The sequence below is a fragment of the Oikopleura dioica genome, chromosome PAR, assembly GCF_907165135.1.
Source record: "Oikopleura dioica chromosome PAR, OKI2018_I68_1.0, whole genome shotgun sequence".
NCBI classification, from domain to species: Eukaryota; Metazoa; Chordata; class Appendicularia; order Copelata; family Oikopleuridae; genus Oikopleura; species Oikopleura dioica.
Genome location: NC_137293.1, coordinates 11,720,792 through 11,742,575, shown reverse-complemented (window position 1 = coordinate 11,742,575; position 21,784 = coordinate 11,720,792). Strand labels below are relative to the sequence as shown.

General features: G+C 40.8%; 1 protein-coding gene across 10 annotated transcripts; it reads right to left on the bottom strand.

Moving 5' to 3' along the window:
* Window positions 1–162: 162 nt before the first annotated feature.
* LOC145702819 (uncharacterized) lies at window positions 163–17,816 on the bottom strand. Of its 10 annotated transcripts, none has more exons than XM_081780094.1 (23): window positions 17,469–17,816; window positions 12,411–12,480; window positions 11,974–12,093; window positions 11,497–11,694; window positions 11,279–11,447; window positions 11,086–11,238; window positions 10,580–10,744; window positions 10,140–10,179; window positions 9,728–9,802; window positions 7,841–7,936; window positions 4,331–4,597; window positions 4,129–4,286; window positions 3,039–3,173; window positions 2,899–2,997; window positions 2,715–2,778; window positions 1,816–2,670; window positions 1,623–1,774; window positions 1,552–1,569; window positions 1,170–1,387; window positions 827–1,073; window positions 663–781; window positions 504–620; window positions 163–442 (listed from the first exon to the last, which is right to left on the bottom strand). In XM_081780094.1, exons 1-23 carry the CDS (start codon window positions 17,548–17,550, stop codon window positions 352–354), a joined length of 3,708 nt encoding a protein of 1,235 aa, XP_081636220.1. In that variant the 5' UTR covers window positions 17,551–17,816; the 3' UTR covers window positions 163–351. The 10 variants fall into 10 exon arrangements, with proteins under 10 accessions (XP_081636220.1, XP_081636221.1, XP_081636224.1 ...); XM_081780095.1 differs by having other exon boundaries at window positions 4,340–4,597; XM_081780098.1 differs by lacking the exon at window positions 10,580–10,744 and adding an exon at window positions 10,927–10,965 and having other exon boundaries at window positions 17,469–17,814.
* Between the last annotated feature and the right edge of the window lie 3,968 nt (window positions 17,817–21,784).

Genomic DNA, 21,784 nt, shown 5'->3' with positions numbered 1-21,784 from the left:
TCGGAAAATTGCTTGTAACAGTACACTTTTTTGTTTCTTTTGTACAGGATTGTTTTTAGACACTGAGGCGGAAAAGTGGTTGTATTTTCAAAACTTGGGCCATGACCAGGCACTGCGCCTCGAAATGGCCCAGATTTTCATCCTCAATTTTGGGTTTTTAAAAGAGGTCAGATCAGCGGGAAGATCCGTTTTTGAACTGGAAGGGAAGACAATTTACAGGTTGTTTTTGGTGTTTTCAGTTTTGCGTAGTATTGAAGTTTCTTCGTGGTCAAGATGGGCTTCGGTGTACGAAATATGTTGTTGTAGTTGTTGGTTCGGCAAGATAGAGTTTTTCAATTCTTGGAAGAGATTCTAGTGGCCAGAATCCGACGCGGCGTTTTCCACGCAGAGGATGACCTTGCGCTCGGAGCATTTTGAGACTTGCTGGTTCAGGAGACCATTTCTAAATAAAAATTTGAGCTCATGTTTCTTACAGCATAGTCTTGTCTGTTTCGAAATGCTACCTGAGGTTACTAGAAAGGCCAACGTTGTTAGAATTAGCCGATCGCCAGCCGTCACAGTACTTTGATGGGTTTCGTCGACCGTCAGGGGTCGAGCCGGTCCAGATAGACTTGTTGGGCCTGAAAAACTGGGTTGGATAAGAAAAGAACAGTTGGAATTACCATCGACGGTCAGTGAGAACGTCTCGTCCTGAGAATGAATAGATCGATTTGCCGTAAAGGGCTCCCATGTTGCTTTCTTCGGAGAAAAGTTCGCTCCAGGAGTTGAAGAGCAATTCATCCTTGAAGTATCGTTAGGAGTTGCTTTTGAAATGTCTTTGAGTTACCTTTGAGTTGCAAATTGGATAGTCATATCGTTCGCTTCGACGAACGATGGTGTTGATGTCTTGGACGACGGCGGAGACGAAGCCACGGAAGGTGCCTCGGAGGCGGCTGGATCGTGCGGCATTGTAACATCGATGGTCCAATCCTCGGACACCGTGAGTAAGGCCGGACATTGGCACATCAAGAGCGACAAGTCTGATTCTCTTTCCAGTACAGTCTCTTCGTGCGGCGATTGGCGCAAAGTCATTTCTTATTAATAATTATTAATTGATATAATTATATCATTGATAAAGATTTTGCTCTTTTTCTACAAAGAAAATATAATATATATCCATAAGCAGTTACCTTGAGGTAGATTTTTGTGTGGTGGATGTTGTAGTTGGAGCGGGAACTGGCTTGTATGTTGGCCTTTCTGTTCGTTTGATTTCAGCACGCTCAGTGGTGGTAGTTCGACGAGTAGTGGTTGCTCTAGTTGTAGTCGTAGTCGTTGTTTTTCGAGTTGTTGCTTCTCGAGTTGTTGAATGAGTAGTTGATGGAGTTGGTTTTTTGTAGCTATTCTGGCTCTAAAATTATTCGTGGAAAAATTGATAAGCTTATTGAAAGTTAGAATAAACCCATGAAATTAGTGTAAAAGTAAATATCAATTATGCATTGAAAACTTGTCAGATAAAATTAAAAGTTCAATCCAAACGATGAGCTTCAGTAAATTCATCAAAAAAAGTTTTACCTTCTTGTCGGTATCACACTGTTTTAAATTTTAAATTTATCGCTGCACTTATTGAAAATTTTAAATCATACCGGAAGTGGAATGGCTGGTCCCATAAGAATAGGTCGCCAGCCATTTGAGGTCTTGATGAAGGTTTCTTGTTCGCGATGAACAAAGGCCATGTCACCGTCTTCGTGGTCGAAGAATTTGTCATTCATTTCTGGTACGGTGTCGTATTTAGCCGCTAAATTTTATTTATGCTCTCATTATTATATATAAACATACAGCAAGAGCATTCAGTAGTTGTGCAAGTGCCCTCAGGTCCAGGAGGACCGTGCTGACCGGGAGGACCTTCGTAACCACGTGGACCACGTTCACCAGGAGGACCTTGCTGCCCGTCTTTGCCGTCCATTCCATGTCGTCCAGGAAGACCGTCCTTTCCGGGAGGCCCCTGAGGTCCAACAACTGGTTCACCAGCAACAACGGCAGCAGCGGGTCCAGGAGGTCCCATTGGTCCAGGAGCACCAGGTTGACCATCTTCGCCAGGTCGTCCTGGTCTGCCAGGCATACCCATTTGACCAGCAGGTCCTTGTTCTCCCTGTTCACCGTTTCGTCCAGGAGGACCAACGATTGATTCACCGGGCTCTCCAGCAGCACCCTTTTCTCCTTTTGGTCCAGGAACAGAAACAAGTTCGCCGACTTCAGCAGCAATACCAGGTGGACCGGGCTCACCACGTTCACCCTTAGCACCAGTGGCGCCCTTGACAGAGATACCATCGATACCAGGAATGCCAGGTAGACCGTCTTCGCCACGTAGTCCGTCAGCACCAGGTGGTCCTTGAAGGCCAGGAATGCCATTTTGTCCATCAAGTCCAGCTTCGCCCTTTTCACCCTTGAGTCCTTCTGGGCCAGTTTCTCCGCGTTGTCCGGCAGGTCCTTGTGGTCCTTGGGGTCCAGCAACGCCAGGTTCACCTTGAGCTCCTTGTGGACATTCTGGAACATCAGCAATATTCGATGGGCGCGTTCCTCGATAAGATGCGGCGATATCGACACCATTGGCATCAAGAGGAATCACAGTACAGAAACCGGGGGCACCAACTTCACCAGCAGGACCCATGGGGCCAACAGGACCTTCGTGTCCTAGTTTTTACGTTTTTTATCTGGGCCATCAAATAAATCTTTACCTCTTTCTCCCATATCTCCTTTATCGCCTTTGTTTCCTTTGGGTCCAGGAGGTCCAACTGGTCCCTAAAAATTGGTTAATCTCTGTGTTATTTTTCTTATCATTCAGAATCACACAAAAAAGATCGATTTTTTCGAAATAAAAAATCGCAAAAATATGAAACTCAATGTCAACAAAACCCTTACAGGCCATAGTTGTCCGTTTCCTAATACGATTCTTCGTTGATCTCCGTTGGGGCTTATTGGCTCACGAAGGCTCTGCCCAGGTCGGAAAATCTCTCCCATCTTAGACAATTATTTTGTCGTTTAGAGGAGTTTTTACTTACAAGCATTGGGGAGCCACTGTCTGTTCGAAACTCTGCGCTACCAGGTCCAGGTGGTCCAGGAGGTCCGGGAGGTCCAGGCGGGCCAGCGGGTCCTTGTGGTCCGACAGGTCCAGTTTGAGTAGCATCAAAGGGTCCCTATTGAGAGTGTTTCAAAGTGTAAGTGAATTAAATAGATTTTTAGTATTTGTAACAACATGTTAGCTTCTAAGTGATAACAAGCTTTCAAATGTGCAAAAAAGTGCCCGCAAAATCGTGACTTTCAAAAAAATGTGCTTTCCAGACAAAAAGTAACCTCCTCAGCTTTAGCTGACGAAAAACTATCAGCACTGCTGACATCGTCGTAGAAAGAAAAGTCAGACGAGCTCGAGGATGAGTCGAAAAACATATCGGGTATAAAGTCAACTCCAATACTTTCGAAGTTATCGGCTGATCCCTCGGTTTCGATTTCAGGACTTGCGACCAGCAAATTGTCTAAATTACGAAGCGCCCTGGCCTCGTGATGGAGACTTTCGAGCTCTCTTCGTTTTATCGAATGAGTTTCGAATTCTGTCTCATTATGAAGAATCTCTTTGTAATAAAGAGACAGGTAGTCCAAGATCAAAACGCTTCCACGGGCAGAAAACTCTTATTTGAAGGATTTAAAAAGTCAAAAAGATTCTTATTGATCTATTTCTCAAAATTTCCTTCAGGGACAAAGTACTTCGCGAATTTACTAGCTTCATTTTCTTCAAATTCATCAAACGAGTCATTTTCATCGTGAAAGCAATATCTGGCAGCAGAAATCCAAGCATTGGTGATTTCGAAAAACTGTTGCCTTATTTCTTTCACGATATGACCAAGAGTTTTGCAGTCCACGTTTGGCACAAAAAATAGTGTTGCATTAACACCATCCGGGCTTTCTTGGCCATGGCGGTCCCACCACATTTTTAGCTTGAAATCTATTTAGTTTTTAATGCATAATTTTTATCGGTTCACTACTAGCTGATAAAAGAGCGTATGCATTAAAAATATAAAATTATGTTAAAATATTTATAATTATAAATATTGTATATAAAGTTTTTTTGCTGGTAGCGGTTCTATGCGAACTTACCAGGCCACTTCCCTCTTCGAAGCGGTCCTTGAATGAGTCTGGGTAGTCGGGGAAATCGTCAGTCAAGTCTCTCCAAGAGTCCCAGAATTCGTTAGGGTGCATGCCATCTTTGCCAGGATCACCGCGGTCGCCCTTTTCACCTCTTTCTCCTTGAGGACCTAGAGAAAATATGAAACTATGAAAATCAAACTTGAGTGCATACCTTGAGGACCTTGAGATCCATCTTGTCCAGCTGGTCCGACTGGTCCAGCAGGCCCAGTAGGTCCTTCGGGTCCACGCTCACCAGCGGGCCCTCGTTGTCCTGGTTCTCCATTAGATCCATTGATGCCGTCCTTTCCATCAGCTCCGTCTTTGCCCGGGAGGCCATAGGCTCCAGCCGGTCCTCGTTCACCATCCTTTCCATCAGCTCCTCTTGGTCCTTCAGGCCCTCTTTCACCCTGTGGTCCAGCAGGTCCGGGCATACCGGGGGCTGAAAACATTACGTAAGTCGTGCATTTACGATATTGGAAATGCGCCTGCATGTGTGACATAATCCTGCAAAGCAATAATGCGATAATGAAAAAAGATGAAGTCATAAAGCAACAAAGTGGTCATTACGCGCGTGACCCTCGAAGCAACCTCGTTAATACTAGCGTTCATCTAAGCGGCATTCAAAGGTCACGAGGTCCGAATAGTCATAAAAATTCATCCGGGGAAAGAGGGATTACTAAAAAGGGGCTGAAGTCAAACAGTGCTAAATCCCTAAAAAGTGAAAGTCCCGAGTTACCAATATCGTTTTCCTGGTCTAAAAACTCAGGCACTGTCATTGGCGTTGGAGGGATAAGATCGCCGCTGTCATAGTCCTCGTAATAATCGTAGTTGTCTGTTTCGTTTGCATACAAGGACTCGTCGTAGTCCAATCCAGTGAATGCGGAAATTTCCGGAATCGTGAGAACTTCATAATCTCCAGTTTCATAGTCATCGAATCTGTAGGTATCGAAAAACTCCTTGTCAGACTTTTCAATTTCGATTTGAGCCTCGCTGATCATTCTCGTATCTAACGCTCGGTTTTCTTCTCCATCTACGTAGGCAACGGCGTTTGTGTCAGTCCTCGCAGGTCGTTTGGCAGCTGTAGAATGGTCGCGCGAGTAATTACTGCTAGAATCGAGCATCATCATCATTTCAAGCTGCGCTGCGTCGTCGGGATGGATGCATAAGCCGAAGAGGCACCGCTCACGTGGCCGACATTGCGAGCAACTTTCCCCTTGAAAGTATGGGCGGCCGATTTCGCCGCCAGTCGGCGCGTATTTGCATACGAGGATCTTGGAAAAGTGCCATTCGCCGTCATTTGTTTTTAATTTTTCGCATCCTTTATGATGGCTTTTTCGATCCCGCTGTGGTAATTACGAGCATCTTTACATAGCTGAGTTTATCTTTATAGAACAAAAATCGCTCTAGTGAGTTTTCAGTTCCTTGAACATCATTTTAGGCATTACATTTCTTGAAAGATGAGTTAATTTTTCTCACGCAACTTCTTTTAGATACGTGAATACCCCGTTAATCCAAGCAGAGCGAGGACCGCGAAAACATAAATTTTGGTGCAACCAGATCAAGGAGGTGGAGGCGGCACCGAACACGTGAGATTATCCGAACTCGGGGAAATTACTCTGTGAAACATTGCCAGCTGGGATATCGGATCCTGAGGCCGCCTTTGAGCTTGAGCCTAGCGTTGATCCCTTTTACCACTAGAAGAGTTAATATACGGTCGTCTAAATTTCCCATCAATAATTCATCAAATATTCACTTAAGAAAAAAACCATTCCTACAGCGGCACAGCCAACCCACCGCGCCTGGGCGGCAACCACTTGTTTAAAACGGTCACATTGCTGAATTAGGGGTCAAAGTCGCTAATAACTCGCGAAGGTGTTTACAAAACAAGAATTCATTATGAAATTTATCAACATAACTTATGTTACATAAGTCGAGCGAGCAATTCATAGTGACTTTGAAGCCCGTCCTTTCCCATCTTGCACATGTCGGTCTGTATATTATAAAATTTGCCTTTTGAAGCGTCAAAACAAAGAAATCAATTCCGCGTCGCGGGGGTGCTCGAAGGTTAAATGATCATTTTTCAGGAAATTATCAATTAGTCCTTCCAAAGCGCAAAAATCAATTTGTCATGAATTCGCCCTTCCCGTTTGAGCGAAAGAACCGTATAGACCATATGCTGATCTGGTTAACGAAAATTAAAGGTCATCTTTTCCCCGGCTCAATATTTATCATTGATAAATTATCAACAGTGTAAGCATCCTCCCTGTTGATAAAAATAGATGAACTTGACCGGGCCCTTTCGCATCGGGATTGTTTTGGGATCATTTTGTTTTCCTAACACATCCCTATGTTGATTAAGCCTACTCTTACGCAGGACCGTATTTTCCCGAAAACATGACTTTTGCTTCCCCTATTATTATTTTTCGTATACCCTGTTCTCTATTAGCAAAAATTATATAAGGGCTGTAAAAGAGTAAAACTACATGAAAAATTAATGACGCTTTCCTTCAGACCACCATAAATCTACAGCTCGGTCTGGTTCAAAAGACGAAGAAGTGGAGACGAAGCGGTTTTCTCCTAGAGCTCCCCAAAATGGATCGCGAAAGGGAGGAGATTGATTTTGGTCCTTGCAGTGGCGGGCCCATTCAAGAGCTCTGGTAAACTGATTCAGAAAAACAAGTTCAGGAGCCAAGCAAATGGGCGAAAAAGCCAAGGTCTAAATCAGTTCCTGAAGGACAACTGCTCTGACCACAAAAGAGCGTTCATATTCGCAGCTTTAGGGACCACAGCATTTCTGTAGATGTTGTGAGCTCTAACGATTCCGAGTTTCTGGGCTTCTGTCAAAGGGATGACCTCGGAATTTCTGGCAAATTGCAGATTTGTTGCTGCTTAGGTTTTATTGATGATTTTCTTTGGAAAATTCGTGGATGAATTTACCGAAATATATCAATTTAAACCTATTCCTTGAGCCCCTAGTAGTATCGCAAAAATCTCTCGCATCTTCAAAAATATTCTTCGTTGTTTTCAGATTCGAAGAAAATTCATCAATGTCTGTTCAAAAAATCAGTCCAAAAACTCTATCTTCAGAATACTCTTCTTTTGTTTTGGGCTTGAAAGTCTTGAGAGAGACGGTAAAAATTCGCAGCGCAAAAATTTTTTCAATGGTTCAGGGCGCCCCTACTCCCCATACGATGCGCGCGCTGCGGCGCCCTCTACTGAAAGTTTGAAAAAAAAATTATTGAATTTTAAAACTTTTGTGCTCTTCAAATTCGCGTTACTTAGAAAGTGAAATTTCACAAATATAAACTCCAAAGTGCCGATTCTTTCCGGTGAAAGCATCGGAGATGTCGGACAAGATGAAAACCCCGCGCCGTTATTTTCGAATTTGTTTTGTTTTTCTCCAAATAAAGGGTTACTTTCGACAAGGTCAACGGTTGTACCTGACCGAGCTTTATATCCTTATGACTTCCTGCTACAATGCCCTGCGTATTCATTTGAAAGCGCAGGAAGCGCGTGCCCGAATCCCCAAATGATGCATGCAGCCCTTTTGCTAAATGTCACGGGTCTTTTATCTCGGTTTTTGAATTTTATCCTTTTTGGCTTATCCTCGAAATTACTATAAAAGTAAATGGGTGACGATTTTGAAACATTTTGATCATGGTTTTGTTGTGGGTATTTTTACCATTTTCACTGTGCATGGCTTTTGGCTCTTGATGAGTGGTGGTTTCGGGAACAGGAGTGACCAGGTCTGGACTGATCAGGTTGTTCATCAGGGCAGCTAAAGTTTTTGGTAAATGTAGAAGGATAACTTATTTTCATTTTTTTTCGTCCATGAATACTAAAAGGGCGCGATAAACGTCAGATTAGAAAAAGCGAAGTAGTGATCGGTGACAGATCAATCGAGGCCACAGATTGAAAAGGTCAAATAGAGGAGGTGCTTAATGTATTTGTGCCTCTTTGAACTTCTCGAGGCCGCTTCAACAATCCACAGATGTTTTTCAATTTTCGCTCGGGAAGCGCAAAGAATCAATAAAGAACTCCCCCGGAAGTGTGTATGTCTCGCTATCTTTATGCTTAGAGAGGGTATGCTTGCGGTATATTTAAACACCACAAGTGAAATTTTTAACTTTGCTGATTTATATTATTTAATTGTGAAACGGTTGATACTCTTCTACTACGTTTCCTAATAATGGTCCCATTAAAACAGAAGATCTTTTAATAAATAAGCAAGTACTGTGTGAAATCTCCGGCTATTACAGGTAATTTGCGGAATGACTTGGGCTGGTGCCTGAAATCGCAATCGATAGAGCCGGAAACGAGATGACATATGGGAGTATGTTTTGTCGATATCGCTGCTAACAGTCCTCATTTTGCTCGCCATAACCGTGAAACCCAACGGATAACAGGTTATCGCAAAATACAGCTGCTCAAAGCCTTACTAACAGCGATAATAGGAACACGATATTATTGGCACTCAATCTTCATGAGAAAAAAGACACACTAGAAAGTTATATTTTCAATCTTGGCTCAATTTTTCAAGCAAACTTTATAATAAAGAATAGAAAACAGAATCCTTCTTAGAAATATGCCAGAATATCGAATGATAGAAGACAGTAATCCGAAGATTTGAATAAAATTTGAATAAAAAAAATCCCCAAAAAATCGAACTTTCCCCTGGTACCTGCATAAAATTCACCGAATAAAAGAAGTTGCTCCCTTTACTGTCAATTAATCTATTCAAGTGCTCTCCAACGAGGAAAATTGAGCCTCGGAGCGAAATTTATACTTGTTCAAATTTGCTCGAAATTCCGTGTGAAAATATGCATTCGCCCAAAATTATACATTTTGAGACATTCAATGTCATGTTGAATTTCAACAGTGGCGCAAGGTGCAAATATTGACGGTGGAACTCGTAACAAATGGCAGGAGAATCACGACTAATCCGCTGGGATGCTCCTTATTACAAAACAGGACATATTTTTTCTGTTGTAGATTATGCAATACCAGCTTTTAAGACAACTTTCAATCCTCTTCACCGCCTCACATAATCTTTCACTACTTCCGGGGCATTAAGAACTCCCTATTTTAAAACTTTTTAACCTTATTTCTTCGCTTCCAATAATCTGAGCCCGCAATTGTCCTTTTCTGATCAAAGGAGCCGGGCTGCACATTGCTCTTCTCAGCAGCAAGGAAGTTATTTGTGTACAGTAGCAATAATGAAAACTTTCCGAACTTTTGCCGCGTGTTTGGGCACACATGTTATAAACGCGCCCGGCGGCAATTTAAAAGTTGACAAAGCTATGGAGGGTTCCGGGGGACTTTTTACGCGCACTGCCAAAATTTGCACTCGCCTTAGGGGTTGAGCACTGCAAGCTCTGAAAATTAAGCAATTAAACTCAGCTGTGACTGGATCAAAAAAGGTCAGAAGCCAATTTTAAATTTGCGGATTGATGACTTTTGGGGACACAGCTTCCTTTGATCAGAAAAGCCTTGATTACATAATCGATAATTATTTTAAAAATTCTTTTGAAAGGAACATTCTTACAGAATATTTAAAAAGTAGACGTACCTTCGTCGACGAAAAGAGACTCAGAGTCCGGCGGGAGAAGCGAATTGTCTGTGAAGAAAGGATCAGCAAATGGATCTTCAATAAAATATTCCGTTGAAGCAGTTTCGTAGGTTGTTATGAACACCAAGTATATCCACAATCGATATACGAATTATAGAGAATCACCATGTTAAAACTTAGCGAGCGAAAGCTAAGCTAGGACGAGCCAAAAAGCCATGCAGCAAGTTTGATTCTTACTACAAAAGCCATAACACCATGCTTGATGCTGTCTAAGTCAAAGCTGTCAAGACAAATTCAAGAGGAGAATTTCCCATTTTGACAAGAACCTGATTATAAAAAGCCCTGCATTTGTTAAATATTCACTACTCGGAATAACCGAATGCTGAGTTCACCAGTAACGTTGGTACTTTACCTGATACAGAAGAGGAGGAATCAGTCGGCATTCCAATCGACTAAAAAGACAGTTTAAGAAAGCAACATTGGCTCATAGTTTGCACCGCACACCGGATTTGCTGATTTGAAACTTAATATTTCAAACCATGGTACTTGACGACACGATTCGAATGAAAAAATGAGTGTACCATATTTCTGCATATATGGTTCATATTTTCACTGAAGCAGGTTTTTCGGACCTATCGAGATCTACTAGAAGATATCTTGGGGTCAATTTGACTGAAAAAGTTGAGGCCGCAAGTTGAAGAAAATTAGCGTTTTAGTAAATAAATTGGCGAGCTATGTTAGTTTCTAGCACCTTTTTATAAGTAATCTTAATATTCGCGGTATGTAAGATCTCCCTAGGTTTCAATTGCCGTAAATATTGAAACCTCAGCCCCTACGTTTCTACACCTTCACCTCCTCCCAATACTGATCAATAACCGGAATGACAATGTTAGGGATCGATGTGTTCCTCATCGAGAAAAACAAGTCCTCATCGTCCCAATCGACAACTTGGCCGGGAGCGGCTCCATCCCCGGAACCGTCAACCTCGTCGTAGAAAATAAAGCGAGACGGGTCGTTCTAAGGAGACTCTTTTAATATCAATGTGTTTGATGCTTTTACAAATTTTATATTTTTAGGGACCTTATGCAGCATAAATTATGCGTTGAAAAATAGCAAAAATGCAAATTCTAGCGTAGACACTCTGACAGTCAACGATCATCGGTGCACGAATATATCGTTTGAACGACGTATAAACTTACAGGAACTCTCGGCGGTGAGCCGAAAACGAATGAATAACCCTTGGTATGTAATGTAAAATGAAGTCAAAGAAAAACTTGAAATCAAGGAAGAGAGCAAATATTCTCCCCTTGAGACAAGTTTATCGGAAATTTTTAATTATGAATAGAGAGATTTCTTACCCCGACTTCTTCATCATCAGAAATGAGATCAGAAAAGTCATCGCCAGACGCTTCGGGCTCGTCGGCAAGAGAGTTTGGAAGGTTGCTGCGAGTGCCGACTTCATCGCAAAAGTACTCGTCGGCAGCTTCGGTGCCTTCGACAATTCGGAGTTCCTAGGACTTGTTTCAGATTAATCAACAGGTCGATAAAAACCTGAATGTCACCAATGTAGTGGCGCATGTAATTGTCGCCCTTGGCAAGGTAGAAATTATAGTTGGCTTTGATGTTGAGCTTTGGCTCGCTTCGTTGGAGCGATTTCGTCATGCCCATGTTGCATCCAGTGTGAAGCATGGCAGTCTGACCACTAACAGTAATGGCGAATCTAAAAAAGAGAAGTGATGGTTCTCTTCTATGTTTCCATGGATTCTTACTTGAGCCATTTGCTCTGGCTTGACTTTTGATTGAAGTCCCAAACTTGTCCAAGTTGCGTTTGCTCTTGATCTTCATCGGTCCAGTAGACATTCACTTGAATCTGTCCATCTGCTTCGGCCCTAAGCTCGAGTCCAAAGAAAGTGATTCTTCTGTAAGCGTCTGTGATAGCAAAGAGAACTCCTCCATTGTAGTCGGGTCTAATGATTGTTTTTATAATTAGGTCAAAATTTTGATTGATAAGTTTTGCCGTGAATAATCAGTGAATAATCGTTCCTCAATTTGACAGAGTACCGGAGTGAATAATCAAGTGAATGGGGAAAAAAGAGTGCCGTGAAGACAAAAACCGACTAAAGTAAAATGCAACTCATACCGGATTATTGAATGCATCAGAGCAAATTCTGGCCTAATTTTGTTAATTCAAACATTGGCGAAATTTGATTCAAGGAAAAGATCGATTAATTTATGTTTTCGGGCACCTGATGTTTGCAAGAATGGTGAAATCCTCGTAGAGTTGTCGGGGAAATACTTGAATTGCAGGCAGAGCTTGATTATGACCAGGCTTGAATCGGAATGTAGGGAAGTCGTCATTACCGGCTTTTCACGCGTTACACACAATTTATTAAAAATAACGGGATTCTTTCTTCTATTTCAAAGTTAATTGCTTGATAACAAATAAGTCTGGCACTGAGGATGGCGATATGCCTAAAGATAGACAACTCTTCTCATTAGAATGAAGGTTAATATAAATATCTATTAGGACTATTTTTGCTGTCTTATGGTCCGTAGAAGAAGAGCTGCCAGAGAAAGACCATTTTTGATCAAACTAGTTTTTTAAACCTTGTGGCTTTCTAGGTGTTAAATTGGTGCTTAGTGTGGTAATCTGGAGTTTTATCGATAGTGGAGCACGCTTCCTATCATCTCGACAGCTTTAGAATGATCGAGTTGAACAACTGCCGTCAGGTCGATTTCCGTCTCGTCGCCATCTAAAACAATCTTAAGAGTCTATTTTCAAAATTAAAAAATTCTCAATACATTAACGCAAAAATAATCAACAATTGAAATCTCATCTCTCACCCAATGAAATCAACAACGATAATCACGAAAGCGCATGAATTTGATTTTTCATCGTCGAAAAATCAAGGAAGAGTATGAATAAAGTGAACAAATACATTACCCTCGCATTCGTCATGGACTTTTTTGATGAGCCTTAGACTGATGTCTGCGTATTTTTTGTCTTCGTTTAGGAATGGCTCCGCGCAGTTCCAGTACGACTCTAACTGCCCGCAGCGGAAAAACTATTCCCGAGTTGAAAAAGTGAAAATTTTTAGTGTTGTCGAATTTTATCTACAGATTACAGATTACGATAAATGGCTTCTTATGAATTTTAATGAGCAATAAAATAGTTTTACACGAATTTAATTAGAGTTTTCCGTCAACGAGTTTTCAGACATAATTATCATCATTGCCATTATGTTAGTAAAACTATGTTTATGTTATGTTACGGTTTGAAAAATCTCAATTTCAATTTTTCAAACTCTTAGCTTCTCCGACCACAGAGGTGATCTCCTCGCTTCCAAGTAAGGCCTCCAGCATACTTCCAGCTTGGGACATGCTACAAAATGAAAGGATAAGGTTAGATTGTGAATGAAAAAATTACTTTTTCTTTTGGCAAAGTAATTTTCTGCTGTTATTTTTGGCGAAAATTTCAAACTTCGAATTGAAATTTTCAAGGTGTGTATTTTCAGTTGAGATCGCGGAATTTAAAAGAAAATCACTTCGAGAAAAGTGTAAATTTCGAAGTTATAGAGGACAAGGGATAGCGTTGTTTTGGAAGTTCTATTTTAGCGTGAAACACCTGTTTGATGAGGTTTTTTGGTGGTGTTTTTACTCGCCACTGGTGGCCAGGTAATGGAATTAAAGAGCCCTAATATTTTTGGAAGTTGAGCTTGAAATCCAAAAGCAGCGAATTTCTCCGTTTTAATTTGCCCGAAAAAATAGCGTCAAAATTTGAGCCCCGTTCCCAAGAAATATCTCAAGGAAATTAAAATTAAGGTGTCAAAGGGAAAAGAGGGTTCCGACGGGGCCTCGCATCAATCTGTCAGGTGATCCATCTCCACGCTGCGCCAGTTTAGTGTCAAATTCATCAAGAAAAGTTCACCTCCAAACAGGAATTTCCAAGCTAAGCCTATTTCCTTCCATTTGGACCCGCGATTCCGAAAACGTAGGTAAAAAGGGTGCGTGCCCGTGCCTGGGATTACTTCTCGGATCAGGGCATAAAAAGACGTTTAATTTTTGATGCTTTTGCAAATATGACTTTGAGAATGGCAACAATGCTCGACCACCTGCTCCTTCGATATTCAATTCAATCTCATTCAACAAACAGCTCGGTGGACTTGTAAATGACTCTTTTCAGTAAACCCCGAGAGTTTTTTTTATAAATAAACTCGTGGGCATTTTTTTACATGAAAATCCTTTAATTCGTGTTGAAATCAATTAGCTGTGCAAAATTCAAGAGTGCCTCTTGAGCACCCCAAACTTGGAAAATGCCTCGAAAAATAAAGGTGTCCGTCTTTAGTGTAGATCCGGCTATTCGGATGATCCGCGATTTCGCCCTTTGCGCACACTTTTTTCCACATGATTAGGTTATAAATGCAAAACGGATGTTGGCCCCGATTCGCCCGTATCCGCTGCTCTAAAAATAAACTTGTCACACAAACAGCCTGATTTTTTGCCAACAAGTTTAGGAGCAATTTTCGCAAGTTTAGCGCTCTTAAAAATCATCTAATCAATCTTCTGCGTTGATGAGTTAAAATTAACTTTTCGTAATTGAAAATTTTGAAAATTTTCTGGTTTTAAATTTTAGGTACGTTGTCTCTAAATCTTATCAACTGCGAATTTGAGTAGTGGCACACTCTCAAGTCAAGGACTGATTGCGGGGCGGTTACCGAGTTTATCAATTTCCGTTTCTTTTCAAAGCTAAACCAGAGCCGCTGTATATCCAAACTACTAGGTATAGCATTATTTCCGGCTGATCCTTTTGACAAAAAGAAGAGTGTCAAGAGAAGTGCCCCGATTAGCATAAAACTACGTCATATTATCAATCTTTTCAGTCAAGCTAAACTCGCTCAACAAAAAATAACAGATCAAGGGCAAAGAAGCGCGAAATCTTTTCACGGTCATTATCCCTTGTAAAGCAGCCTCAATCGGAAGCACTCGTGCTCGAGCCGCCAGTTTGGGCACAATTACCGCAACTTTTGCATTTCTAAGAATTTCAAGTTGCCTGTCCCGCCTTTCTTTATAATAGTTCCTCAACTTGAAAAATGCTCAAAGGCCCCCCCCCCCGCAGCTGGAAAATGAAGCGGCCATTTAATCATGGTCCCTTCAGTAGGTAATAAATCGTTTCCAAAATTATGTGCCCGTCAAATGACTTTATATAAGAAGAGAGAATGGATCTCCTTATTTGCTTTTTAAGGAGCACCTGCCATTTACGTGTTATTTCGCGAACCATGAAGGCAAGCGTTAAATAAGCCCTTAGATGGGCAAATGCCATAAAAATCCATCATCCTTTCCCATATCATTCAATCAAGAAAAAAACAAATAATTATATAAAAAAGAGGAGAAAGATTAACTTGGAAAACTTCGCGCTCACTTGAGCAGCAAAATATTGAGCAGTTGTCGAGGAAGTCGCTTTATCTTGTTCGAAAATGGCGATAAAGGGCTCACGTGCTAAAGCATTACAGGAGATAAAGGCGGCCAAAAATTTTCCAAACGCAAATTTTTATCCAAACAGCGAAAGAAAAAAAATGCGCCCTCTGCGAGAAAAGTTGAATTCAATAAATTTTAATTGACGTAATAACAAACTGCTGGCTTTATCAAAACGAAATGATTTACTATTATTAGTTGCGCTGTGGCCTTACTCGTATCCAATATAATAGTTATAAACGCTAAGCCCACCCAGGTCTTGAACCTGGCTTCCTATTTGCAGCTTTACAAGTCATAATTATTTGTTGCTCAATTTCTACTTCTTTGGATTATAAGTACTCTTGTCTGTAGAATCTCCAGCTGATAGGTGACTCAACCCAAGAACATTGCACAACACAAGGATCCGTATCAGCTGAGCTTGACCCTGGCACAGCTGGGAAGAAAATTGGATGAGCGAAGCTAACCCGACCGCAGAAAATCTGGCGCGGTAGGGGTCGTCACGGGCATCTTATTTTTTTTTTTTTAAATCAAGGGCCCAATTTAGCCGGTTTGAATTTTTTATACATAAATATTCATTAGAGCGGGTGGATCTCTTTTATGATCGCTTTTCAACTTGAATTCCATTGAAATTTAGGACCATTGGAATTTTAAATTTAGGATGAAATGAAGTCAGATTGGTTTAACCTCGATGACCCGAGAACTAGAAAGAGTAACTCGCTTGACATTGTGAGATGAGCTTTGCAGCTTGTCACGTATCTTTTGAAGAAATTGTCTGAGCTTTTTTAGTCATTTTGTGCGCTTTAGCGCAAGGTTCAAAGCAATCGTAAAAACGAATTCGCGATCGTGAGAAGAATGGAACCTCGCTGGCCCCTATAAAACTCAACGTAACGCACCAAGGCAACTTTAACCGCATTTTCTGTCCGTATAAGCTATTTATATCCGGCATCAATCGACGCCATCGAGTAATTATGGAGCTATTATGGCTGTTTTTGTAAGTAGCAGGCCACTCGAAAAGGGTTGAAAAAAAAGAAGAGCTTATTCTCGCCAAAGGAAACAATGCGTTTTGTTTTTAGAACAGGGAATGAATCGATCTGAAGCATAGGACGACTATTTCCGACTTGAGAAAACTCAACAGCCCGTGCACGAAATTGATTTTCGAAATTTCAAATCATCGAACTAAAAAGAGGAGCAGATGAACTTGAGCACGGCTCAAAGCTCAAGCGCAAAGGGGAGCACTTGAGTTTGACTTTAATCTTTTATACTTGCCAAAAGCTTGATCTTCGAAAATTCTTCTTGCGAAATTTCTGTTTACTCGATTTAAAATATTTCCCTTTGAAAAGTCGAGATGAAGAACTAAACGATCTCGGATGGCAATTACTAGCTCGACAGACAAGGGGTCTTATTTGTGTTATTGTTTCCAATAGAAACATAAAGGAAGAAGAGCCTGGGTGGCCAGTGGGCGACGTTTTCCGAGGGAAATCATTCAAAGTCGGCGGCTAATTATTGTCTGAGACGAAGCGGAAGTATAAAATTTCATATTTCTTTGGCTCTGGCAAAATTATGTTATCCGGCGGCATTGTGTCCGTGCCCCATTTTAGCCTTTTAGGATTGCGATTAAGACCATCATTCACGTTTATGGCGACTTGATCGCGATATCTCTACTCCAAAAAGTCATAATACATGTTTGAGTTGGAAACCATCGACTTTTTGTAAAAAAAAAAACGGGAGAGTGCCGTCTTTTGGCAAAGAATTTTATGTACTTGCATGCGACGGTGATTTTCGAAGCGGAAATACGACAATTATGTTTGACAGAAAACGAGTGTGGATATTTCCCGTGGTCATGATTTGCAAAAGTCAGCCTGTCAGTTTTTCGTCGCTTTGTATTGACAGAGGAAACAAGTTAAGCGTGGGGTTAGTAATGATAATTTACGAAGGTGTTACGGGATTGCTCGGAAACAGTGATTTCAGGGTGGGCCACTTTAGGATTGCATTAAAGTTGGAAAGTTGGAGGGATGAGAGAGACGGCCGATCATAAAAGCCGCAAAAAGAGCAACGCTGGTTCCCAAGTTCAACAAGCCCCAGTCCCAATGTCCCGTTTTTGATCCTCTCCCGTATTTACCAAAAAGCGTCATTTCTTGTCGACCCAAATATACAAATTCCGCGATCTCTCCTGAGTCAACACTCCCCAAATACCCCTTTTTAGTCCATATTTACTACGGTTTCTTCCCAGCCTTTGTTCGATTTTAATTTAAAATGTCCCGAATCTTACCTTTGAAACTTTCGTGAAGTACATCTCCTCCTCGGTAGGCCGTGGCGAGCTGACTCAGAAGAGCCAGGCCCCAAATTTTCATCCCTTTTCTTCTTCGACCTCTTCTTCAGCAGCGAGTTAATCTCTATTTTTGAAGATCTCTCGTTTCTTCGTTGTCTTCACTTTCAGGTCTCTATATACTCATCAGGAGATAGCGGCTAAAAAGTGCTATGAAGGATGATCTTCTGGCTACAGTAAAATGGGGCAAGAAAGAGACCTCCCGCCGCTCATCGAAAAATAGAGATGCGCGGCAGCTAGAGATGGCGCCGCGACGCGCGATCGGGGGCGTAGTAGCGCTCCCTTACAACGCGCCTAATCTCACACCTAGGCTACTCGAAAAATGTCCGAGAGGATTTTTAACCCACATTCCTAAACATCCCCCGTAATTTGGGTCGACTATCTCGGTAGAAAAAGGCTTGTTTAACAAAATTGAAAAGTACTGCCTGTTGAATCGTCGTTTCATCATTTCTATAATTCAAAATTCATTTCCAAATGATTCTTGAGAAAAATCATCAAAGAAAAAATCATCAAACAGGGGTTAGAAACTGGCACTTTCACGAGAATTGATCATTTCATAATGTATGCTAATTGTCTAATTGTTTATTATCGGCTCTAATTCAAGGTATCAGAGCATTCTTACATTTCAACGCCTCTTTTAAATTATAAATCGGAAGTCATGTCCAAAAATTGACAAAGCAAATTAGCCCCGACGCCGGGGAATACGAAATTCAAGCTCGGACACGTGCCCTTCCCGGTCAATTTACAAAAAGAAGTGTTTTACACGGTCATGTTTTGAAAATAAGCAAATAAAGATTTTCAAGCGCGAGAAGTTCCCTTTGCCAATTTCGCTGTTTTTATATTATGTATCGTAGAGAGAAAAAGAGGGCTAATTTCAGAAGTTGGCACGCGCTTCCGAGCGAAAACAAGCATCATAATAAATCCCTAGATAATTTTAAAAGATGTTCTTTTTGACAAGAAAAGTCAGTGTTCTGTTAGCCGTGGTTGTTTTTATTGATCCGGTGCGAAATAAATCCGCCAAAAGCGCCTTCCGGAACTTGACGTTTCCCGCAGAGTTTCGAACATTACACCTTTCAACTGCTCAATTTGACACATTATATGATGATTAAAAAGAAGTGCCTCGCACTGGTGAACAAGCGAATACCACAACTTTAAGCACAAGTGCTTTACATAGAATTAAGCTCCGGATTCTTGAGTAGAACTCAATCGAAGGAAACGAAAAAACAAGACAAAGGAATTCCACTTATAATTTTTGCTTTCCCCTTTTCTGAGCAATTTTTAGAAACTCAAAGAAGTGATAAATGCTTTTTGTCGTGGAAAATCTGCGTCTCCAAGAAAAAGATTTTGAAAGAAAGCCACCCAGAGAGACTTTCAATCAAAAATCATAGTCGAATTTGACAGCAAACTGTCAGCGCGACGAGGGTTTGATCAAAGTATTTGCTGGTCATTTGATAAGCCCCCTTTTTTATTACCAGATATTCCAGCGGTCGAAAAAGCTCGCATACAGATGCTCAGACCGTAAAAATGGTGATGCGACTTCTCATGATTTAGCAATGAGCTTGAACTCGGCAAATGATAAAGAGCGTCTAATTGAAGATTTTGGCTCAAGTTCAGAAGCAGGCGCCCGCAATCGGCAATCACATGTGATACCAGCTTCGGAGTTTCTTTCCACTCTCCCTTGCTCGCTCGAATACTTGTTTTCACAAGATACCATTCGTGGTGATAAGGGAAACCCTTATTAAATGTTTCGGTTATTTTCAAAGCTCAGCAATTTTTTATTCGAGCAATATTTTTTTATTTGAGCTAGACTGTCTACCTTCTTATTAGAAAAAGTACTAAATTGATATCTTCCAGTAGACAATGAGCGAGTTTTTGGTCAAAATTAAGTTTAAAAATTATAATGGTGTTTTGGCAAAAACAAAGATTCAATGAAAAATTCTCATAAAACTACCCGAATTTCCCGGAAATTCCTTACTTTTCTTTTCCCATCATCCCATTTAAATATTTTTCTATTGCCACAATAGGAAAAAATAGCAAATTGTAAATTGCTTATCCAATTTCCAGGCATCTTCCGTGCAAACGGAAATTTAGCTCGTCCCGGATGCACGATAAAATTTGGAGCACGATGAGTTTCCCGGATAATCTGCGAAGAGCATTTTCGCGACCAAACAAATTTTTTAGGGATGGAGATTGATATCCCCGTGCCACGTTTTATTGCAGTGGTAAATAAACACTACACTCGCTGAAAATCTCTTGAGTTTGGTTTATTATCTGTTACTGTGTCTGTGACAGACAAATTTTCGCCAGCGCGGCTGACCTTCACTAAGGGCAAAATCTACTGAGACCTTGAAAACTTACTTTATTTTTCATTTACAATTTTTCGAAAAGAATCATTTTGAGAACAATTTTTCAAATGTCAATTTTATGAACAATTATCGAATTCAACCACCATCTTGTTTGTTTATTTTTTTCGGCCCGCGCGGTCTGTAAATTACGAGCTTACCGTCTGGTACTAGAATCGATTGCTTCCGGAAGTGGGTACTTGAAAGTTGGATCTCTGTTGATGACAATGGCCTTCAAAGCCTTCTTACCGGTTGGTTATTTCAGAAGGGAGGAATCAGCAATTGCTCAGAGGCAGTTCAAAAGGCAATCCACATTCCATCGAGCGATCGCGGTTGCGAGCATCACCTCAAAATTTAAACACATGTTTCTACCTAAAATCGCTTTACCAGTTTTGTCATGTTTTGCTCATAATCGCACTTTGTGCCTGTTTGACAGTTTTAACGCAAAGACAAAGAATCATAAATTCTGAATGATTTTTTGAAAGCTGCTCTATAAATTAAAAGAGATACGCTATCACCTTTTATCTTGTTATTCGTAAATCAAGGACTTATGATAATGACTGCTTATTATTTCCGCTATAATCTTGATACTAAATCATTTTTTACAAAAATCTTCTGTAGAATGTCTTGAAAATAACCCTGATTCGTTATGAGAATAAAGCCAGTCTACTGATCAAATTCTCCGTTAATCTGGGCCGCGTATTCATTGTTACTGGTTTCAACATTGCCAAGGTGCCAAAGTGGCGGGCTGTTTCAATAACTTTAGTGCTTGTAATATCCAGTAACCAAAGTTATCCAAAGCAGCCTCAGAACGACGAGCGAAAGAAAATGTCAAACAAGACCTTGACACTTGTTATTTTCGACGAGGTACTATTCAACATTTTATGACTTTAATTTTCACCGGCGAAAGATGTCACTTGGTTCTGAGTACCTGACGATTCGGGTCACCGTTTTTGGATCAGACCAGGCTTCCGAAAGAGGATGAGAATCGAGGGTAATGAATCGGTGCGATTTTTTCGTGACAAAGGGACTGACAGTGATAAATTTCACACTTTTTCTTTACAGTTCTTTTCGGGAAACATTTGGCTTTTCATTGTCGATTCAATTGAGGAAACCGAAAAAATGCTTGGACCTCTTCAGAATGATTATTCGAGTAGCGGCCAAGTTGGCGTTCGGCCATTTCTAGGGCGGCTAGTTCAGGTGTTTCTGCATCTTCTGGAATCAATCATTTCGGCCGCCAAGTGTGATGATTATCAAGAGCTAAAAAGGTCAACCATCATTCTTGTCAATTCGGCAAAAATGCCTTTTAAACATGCTAATTACGTGCTTTCACATTTACAAGTTTGTCTGACCAAGTTGTAAAAACATGTTGAAGGAGCCAGTTAAGTTCGCCATTAGCATTGAGTTGACGCACCTGTCACAAAAATAGAAAGGATGTAGAGCAGTACGCTCTTTCTACTTCTCACAATTTCAAAGGACTTTGCATTTAACAATCCTGTTTTTCTTTTTATCCTCCAAATATTATGATACTCAAAAATTTTTTCTAATATTTTTTCATTAAAAATAGCTTATCACTCACTCTGACATAAGAAGACACTCTCCAAACAATAAAACTCCTCATTCTAAAATATACCTTGTCTTCCCATGGCGCCGAAAATCAATACCAGAGTCTGAGCACAGAGGGATAGCTCATCAAAAATCAGTCCTCAGGAAGTGATCAATTATAGAAATTACCCTCGCCCGTCTCTTCACGATGACTTTTGATGAACCGTTTGTAAGTGCTCCCTTTTATCAATGTTTCGCCTATTTCGTCTTTCAGACAGATGATTTTGAATTCGTCTTTCAATGAAATCATAAACGACAAAATGTGATCAAGAGGTTGCCTTTTGAAAACATTTTGATTGTTTTTGGTAGAAA

Bases quoted from the DNA above. Each gene is read 5' to 3' on its own strand.
- LOC145702819 (XM_081780094.1), bottom strand. From the start codon at position 17,550: ATGAAAATTTGGGGCCTGGCTCTTCTGAGTCAGCTCGCCACGGCCTAC. The intron at 11,448-11,496 runs GTAAGAATCCAT...TCTCTTTTTTAG, and splicing joins AGCCAGAGCAAATGGCTCAA to ATTCGCCATTACTGTTAGTG. The intron at 2,998-3,038 runs GTAAGTAAAAAC...TAATTGTCTAAG, and splicing joins ACAGTGGCTCCCCAATGCTT to ATGGGAGAGATTTTCCGACC.